Source organism: Octopus bimaculoides, chromosome 12 (genome assembly GCF_001194135.2).
Source record: "Octopus bimaculoides isolate UCB-OBI-ISO-001 chromosome 12, ASM119413v2, whole genome shotgun sequence".
Lineage (NCBI taxonomy): Eukaryota > Metazoa > Mollusca > Cephalopoda > Octopoda > Octopodidae > Octopus > Octopus bimaculoides.
This window is the reverse complement of record NC_068992.1, coordinates 37,955,013-37,962,872: the sequence shown is the minus strand read 5'-3', so window position 1 is coordinate 37,962,872 and position 7,860 is coordinate 37,955,013. Positions and strand designations below refer to the sequence as shown.

The 7,860-nt window shown below is 37.3% G+C and overlaps 1 protein-coding gene across 8 annotated transcripts in view; it reads left to right on the top strand.

Annotated features, from left to right (window-relative positions):
* The window catches only part of LOC106879092 (alpha- and gamma-adaptin-binding protein p34-like), a 163,932-nt gene that overhangs the window by 14,202 nt on the left and 141,870 nt on the right, over positions 1–7,860 (top strand). For all 8 annotated transcript variants that reach the window (XR_008265306.1, XR_008265305.1, XR_008265307.1 and 5 more), the window contains exon 2: positions 1,116–1,297. Coding sequence is in view for 4 of the 8 variants with exons in the window: in XM_052972138.1 (XP_052828098.1) it covers positions 1,116–1,297 (182 nt within the window). In the remaining 4 variants the exon portion in view is untranslated. The remainder of the gene's footprint in view (positions 1–1,115; positions 1,298–7,860) is intronic.

The window sequence follows — 7,860 nt, the reverse complement described above, 5'->3', positions numbered from 1 at the left end:
TTGCAACCCGAAATACCTCGAGTCTTTGGTCCTCACGGCGCAGAACATTGGCAAATCTTTCCTTATCTGCTTCCCCTCTGGCTAAATAAACCTGTCGCCTAGCCTCCCTTCTGGCACATTGGTACAATTCCCTGCTACCACCGTTCTTCCAGTCCTTCCAAGCTTGTTTCTTTTGTCTAATAGCCCTGTCTACCTCCTTGTTCCACCACCACGTTACTCTGGGTTGGGAGGGGACCTTACACCACCCACAAATCTGGTCGGTGGCTTTCAACAGGTTGTCCCGCAGAAATCTCCAATTGTCTTCCACTCCAATTGTGCTGACTGATTCATAAGACACAAGGAAGTTGGAACTGACAAATGCTGCTTGTGGTCGAGAGATGAAAACCTGAGAAGAGAGACTGAATCACTAATTACAGCTGAAAGATTGATCAAAATTAGATAGACAGCAAATGCAGATTATGCCAAAAGGAGATGAAAGTATATATAGTTGTACATGAATGCTGTTTTTTTTTTTGCATGCGCCACACATATGACTGTAATATTCTTTGTGGTTATTGTAGTCCTACCCATGCATGCATGGAAGATGGACATTAAATGATAATGATGATGTGATTGCTTACTATTTTATATATTTTATCATACTCTCTGCACCTTTCCCCACCTCCCATCATGAACAACTGTACATTTTTGCCTATCTCTTTTCTTCAAATTTTTGTCTTTATAATTCTAACCATTTCTTGCAGCCTCTTAATTCTTTATGTTTATGACTACACTTTTATCTCATCTCTTTCGCCTTCTCTTCCCACTGTGCATGTCTATTTGTCCATTTCTTTTGCCTTTGTGTTGTTTTCTCACTTATTTTCCATCCCACTCATTTCAACCTGGATCTTGTTGCAAACTTTGCTGCCTCTTCTATCTCATTTCCCTCTCTCTTTGCCTCCTCCTTCATTGTTTATCTTGCAGACTACTCATGTTACTTCTCAGTGGTTTTTCTACTTCTCTCCTATTAGAGCAACAATGACTGAAATATCAACTAATGTAAAAGTATTTTATTGACTTAATTTAAATTCCTCTTGGTGAATCTTATTAATGATAATTACTTGTTGATGTTTTAGAGTTGCTCAATGTTGAGGAGTTACCTACAAGTGAAGAAGACAATGGGTACAAGTGGAATATAAACAACAAGTACTACACTGCACAAGTACAACTGTATGCCTTGCCAGATGCCACCTCTCAAGTTTGTAGGCAATACCCTGATTCAGTACAAGCTGTTATTCTCTATTTTGATGCAGATGAGGTTTGCAATGCATTTATAGCTTTCTTTTGCATATTCAGAAAACATTTCCAGACTTAAAAATTCAAAAATCCAATGAATCCAAAGTATTGATGAGAGTTGTTATTACAATTCTGATAGTCCATAGTGTATTTAGAGCATCAGCATTCTAATGCTTCTTAGCATACCTAGCTGACAGAAATATATAAGAGATCTTTGAGTATTACCAATAATTGTCAAACATTATACATGGAGATGATTTATTTCTTATCTGTTGCTTAAACCGTAAAACTGGTGTTCAAAAGTAGCTATAATAAGCCTTTTGGCTTCTAGAGACATTTGCAACTTCACCATATTTGATATCTTCAATATCATGATGCACTGTCTCCTACTGCAACTGCCTGTGTGTAGGTAGTGTCACTGTTTGAAAACTGCTCTGAGCTTCCTGTTTGCTGGGCTACTTACAGGGATCTAAGTAGTAATTAGCTGCAATGCATGAGTCATGGTTTCTTATACCTCCACTGTCGGTGTTCCTCTAAAGATTGTGGTCACGGTTCCTATTGAGTAAACCATGTTTCTAGTTGAAATCCAGTTTAAATAATAAAGACCAGTAACTGAGCTAGATTCAAGGGAATGTATTCTTTTCTTTACTGAAAAAAAAGTCATTAACCAATGCAAAACAAATCATTATAAATAGTGTATCATAACATAATACAGCCTGTTTTACTGACAATTTTCCTTATTTACCCAACAAAGAGTAGACTTTGTGCAATATGCATAACCCTCATTCTCTGACATAATCAGAAGAATTATCTGATAAAATATTAATCAAAAAGTTAAATAAAAATAAAAAATTCTATCAACATATGTAATCTGTATTTGAAAGTATTTTGCACTTCTATTTAAGTCACCATTGCTATGTATATTCACATATGAAATCAGTTACATGCTACTGATTTCACTTTCAAATAATCTGTATTTGTCTTGCATTTCACTTTTTGTATAACTGATTTTGTTTCCTCTAAAATCCTTAGTTTACCCAGCATATCTTGAAATATTCAGTGAAAAAAAAGCAAAATTTGGAACAACAAAAGAATAAAATTTTATTTTGTTGAGTCAATAAATTTGGTGCCAGTGTTCATCTGACTGCACTCTTTTTTCTTTTTCTTTTATGCTTTAATCTGAGGAGATTGAAATAGGAGGAAAAGCCATAATTCATAGGTTATCCACAAGCTGGTGGCCTGACTTGAATACCTGCAACAAAGTGAACTCTACTAAACAAACCTGTAAAGTGCAAAGTGGTTATGTTTAACCAAGTAACAGGTTATGCCTACCACCCAAGAATGGATACAGTCATTCTGATGAATATCTGTACAATTCACCTTTCCCCTAGCTATGGCAGAAGACACTTGCCTGAGCTGCTGTTTATTGAAATCAAGCCCAAAACCATATGATTGCAAAGGGACTTTTATAACCGTGTGCCTGAGCCATTACAAATTTGTAACCTTGAGCCAGTTTTTTAAAAAAATCATTGTTTTTATTATCTGAATTTGGGAGTAAAGTGAAATGGAATGATAAAAATGTGTTTACAGTTCATCTAACAATATTATTGTAAAGAAATGTGAATAAAGGAGAGTCATTTACTTCCTACATCTGCATGGCACTTTCAAAAAGTGTAAAATCATAAAATCTAAAAATTTAATTTCTGGAACTGAATCAAAGAAGAAAAAAAAATTAATTTGAGTTATTTAAAAATGATTTTCACAAATTAGTCAACTAATACTGGATTCAGTGTCTGAATAGCATGGATAATATTTTGTAATAAAATATCAGTGTTAGCCTAGAAGCATCATAAGATTGAATCAAAATGAAAAGGTATATGGAAAATATGCATTTGTAATTATTTAGCTTCTGAAGTATGTTTATACCTGTGACCTGCACAGTTGATGTTCAGTTTGAACTTCTATAGGTTCACACATAGATGTAAAAAAAAAAAACATGAGTTGGGAGTGCTGCAATTCCTAGTATGGTGGATTACAAGAAGTGTTTCATACAGAGTTTAGTGTATGAGAAGGGATGCAAAGAGTGTTGTCTTTATAGGAGTAGTTGTTGAATGTGATGGCAAGTAAGCTGTTGATGTGCAAGTGTGTAAGGGAGACAACTAAACCTTAGGGCACGTTAGAGTTAATGTAGTTTAGTGAGAGCTCCATCAGTGCATGTGATGGTTTGATCTGACATGAATCTTCCCACTCTAAGAAATGGATAAAGCATAGCAGACCTTTTTTTATCTAAGAGACTTGCATGTCAAACATGATCAAATACTTCACTAACTTTTAAGCGTAACAATTTTGTTTTCACTAAATTTCTCACGGATGAGAGCCTGGTGAACATTGAAGAGATTTAAGGTTTTTGAGAAGGTGATTGTAAACAAATATCTCCATCACCTCTGGAAGGGAGTGATAGACTTGGTTGCTCTGTTTCTAGGAATATAATAAAATGTGTTTCCAAAGATCAGGACAGATCCCTTTAGAGTGAGATTGAAGAATTTGACAAAGATAAGACATATCTTGGGAGCACATTGTCTGAGTATAATGAAAAGAGCAATTTGGACCATTAGCCTTGAAAGTTTGGAAGCAGTTTTACCTAGTGTGTGCAGTGTGGAGTTGGATGCAAGTGAGCTACAAATTGGAAGGCTTTCTTTATGGGAGTACTGTTTATGGAAACATCATGGTCGAAAAGTAAAGATTAGGACAGTTCCACAATGTTGGTAAAGATTCTTTTAGTAAGTAACCAGAAAGATTGGCTGCAATCTGATAGACAAGAGAGCTTGTGTTCTGTGGTATACACTAAATCCTGTTTTACATTTCATATGATGGTCTTGCAGTTTCAGGGATGGATAAAGTCGTCCACCTTATGGTGAGTGATTTTTTTTTCCCAAGCATTGTAAGATCATGTTCTTTGTACTATCACTGTGTTGCAGTGTGTGAACCATTTAGTAGATTTAGGGTTTTGTGCTTTAGTTTTGTGTAAGATGTGAAGGGAGATACTTAAGAGGATGGTTTCAGTCACCTACTTAGCTATTTCTGATAGGTAGAGGTAACGCACATACAATGTAAGGAATAGTTAGTGTAGAGCTAGAATCACTCCAACTCGCTAGCTGATTTGAAGTGCCAAAGTGTGGAAATGTTTGTTGTGCAATATGTGATGTATCCATCATGTGATAGTGGAGGCGTAATGGCCCAGTGGTTAGGGCAGCGGACTTGCGGTCATAGGATCGCGGTTTCGATTCCCAGAACGGGCGTTGTGAGTGTTTATTTAGCGAAAACACCTAAAGCTCCACAAGGCTCCGGCAAGGGATGGGGGAGAACCCTGCTGTACTCTTCCATCACAACTTTCTCTCACTCTTAATTCCTGTTTCTGTTGTGCCTCTAATTCAAAGGGTCAGCCTTGTCACACTGTGTCACGCTGAATATCCCTGAGAACTACGTTAAGGGTACACGTGTCTGTGGAGTGCTCAGCCATTTGCACGTTAATTTCACAAGCTGGCTGTTCCGTTGATTGGATCAACTGGAACCCTCGACGTCGTAAGCAACGGAGTGCCAACAACAACCATCATGTGATAAGGCTTTGTTGATCTAATAAATGCAGAGATAGTGATGGTTAGGTAGAGGCTGTATTCAGTGATAAGAAAGTGATTTAGAGTATATAGAGTATTTATAAGTTGATCTGAGATGCATAAGGGAATGAATCTAACTGTTGTAGAAAGTTAGGATTGTAAAAGATTCAGTTCTGTATGAATAGCATTGAAGTCACTGAGGATGTAAGATAGATATCCTCAATGTTTGAAGAAATGGTTGTTGGAAGATTCCCAAGAGACACAAAGGCAGCAGTTGCATTTAGATGAGTAAGAGTAACCGAAAGTCATTGTGATGAGAAAGGAGAGTAGAATCTATTTGCAGACTTTCCCTTTCGGAGTTAAGTTTGAGTATACTGTGGCTTGGATTGATGTTAAATTAGGTAGTGTGTTGTGTCTACCATTAAAAAGGGAAGTTTAGAAGGAAGCTGTGGTGTTTTATCATCAGTACTAGAGAGGTTATCTTACTTAACTCAGAATTTTCTCTATGCTGTCATGGTCATTAACAGTTCAGAGAGACCAGTACGTCTACATGTGCTATATTCACTGTAGCTGTGAAAGTCACATCACTCCTAAGACAAGTTTGCTGGCTGTAAATATACAATCTTATTCAGTATTCAGAGTGTAGGTGAAAGACAGGGTGTAGTGTAATAGAAGAGTTGAACAGATAAAATGGTTAGCAGAATAAATGTGAAACAGAAGCATACAGATGGGTAGGAGTGGTCTCATTGGAGCGGGAGAGGCACATGGGGAAGAAAGCAAGAACTGATTGGTAAGTAGGAGTTCTGCAGATTAATAAAGCAAAACAGTGCTTTTTATCCTCTTGAAATGGATATCAAATTCGATTCAACTGAATGGTTTGATCAAATACTTCCATTCGATATCCTTTTCCACTATGGAGATGTTTTGATGAATGTTATAATGGACATAGCAAGCAGGCAGATTGAATCAGTGTTTGTTGACATCTGGAAATGTTTTATTATGTTTCTATTAGACTAGTCCATTGTTTGTTGTGATAGAATATTTAATAGTGGATAGTGACTAGTCAGCTCAAATATTTCTGTTTTCCTTTTTCTCTGAAATACATTATATATTAGTTTCTTTTCCCTTTCTTTATAATGTATACATATTACATTATATTGAAATGCAAACTTAGTTGTAGCTTGTTCTTTATGCCAACCATTTTCCTTAAAAAGATTTGTATGGTGTGTATATTATCCATCCATCCATCCATCCATCCACCCATACATCTATACATAAAATTGATTCTACTTTATATATAAAATGATTCTACCATTCATGTGTTGAATATATATACCAGCTTGGTGCCTGGTATGAATAAGATCACCAGAAACTGCAATATGAAAGATGCTCGAAAGAACAACCTCACTGCATCACCTATTGTGCAGATTAACAAGGGATATTTTCTGTTCTTAGGTAGAGGGTCCCATTCAAAAAATATATTGCAGTCTCCACTCAATGCTGATACAACCAACAATAAGCCTGCAACTTTTTCTTGGAGGCATGGGGTAGGAGCACAGAAGATGCATGTCCCAGGACCTTGAAGCAGGTTCAAGAGGGATCAACCATTAATGATTTCGTATTGAAATGTTATAATTTAGAGGCAAAGAGTAGAAACTACTGCTAAATAGATAGATAGATATAGTCAGTGTTACCTCTTCAATGTTCTGTGGCTCTGGTACCATAGATTTGGATGGAAGGTGAATGAAACTCTACTATTTGGGTTTGATGCCAACTATGTCTGCACTGGTGGAGCAGGGATACTCAGAAACCACTGGCAGTCAGATTGTCTTAGGTAGTGAAGTTTAGGCTAAAGGAAGGACCACTGTGATTGTTCTAAGTATATGTACCAAACAGTAAGAGGAAGTCACAGCAGCTTTAGATGTAATTCAGACCAAGTTATTTATCCTACAAGACCCATCAAACCAAGTGAGATCATAGTCATGGCTGATACCAGTGTCACGTAACTAGCCCATTAAAGGCACCCTTCAAAGGTTGGATGGTGTACTATACTTGTGAAGACATGTTGAACCAAATGAAATTGCAGTTGTGGCCAGTGGCATGTAAAAAGCACCGTTGGAGCGTTGGGCCTCATGTAGGCAGTGATGTCAAGCCAAGTGAGATTGTAGTTGTGGCTGATGCCAGTGTCACGTAACAAGCCCGTTAAAAGCACCCTTCAGTTGTTAGGCGATGTGCTGTGCTTGGGAAGACATGTTGAACTGAGTGAAACCTTAGTCGTGGCTGGTGGCACGTAAAAAGTACTGTTCAAGCATTGGACCTCATGGAAGCAGTGACAGGTGACCAATACCTTTGGTGATATACTATGCTTGTGTAGATCTGTCAAACTAAGTGAGACCATAGTCGTGGCTGATGCCAGTGTCAGGTTAATGGCACTCGTGCCAGTGGCATGTAAGAAACACCTACTACATTCTCAGAGTGGTTGTTGTTATGAAGGACATCTAGCTGTAGAAACCTCACCAAATCAGATTGGAACCTAGTGCAGCTCCTTGGCTTGCCAGTTTTCCGTCATGCTGTCCAACTCATGCCAGCATGGAAAGCGGATGTTAAATGATGATGATGAATGGGACTTCAATGCATATGTTGGTACTGATGTGGAAAGGAGTGACTGGGAGAAATGATGACCTTGAATTCAATGTGAATGGAGAATCCTTACTAGACAGTAGTGTTTTTGCTGGGTTGGTATTAAGATTCTGTCAAAGCATAATTTTAATACCAAGATTTATGTTGGTGAAAGTAATGTTGGTTGTTGGTTGGCTGATGTAATAATTGAGAAGATTTAATTTTTAAAATGGTCAATAATAATTTTGTTTCTCTAATAATTATACTATCCACAACCTTTCCTTTATCCTGCTAATAAAATTATCTCATCATCATCATCATTGTTTAACGTCCGCTTTCCATGCTAGCATGG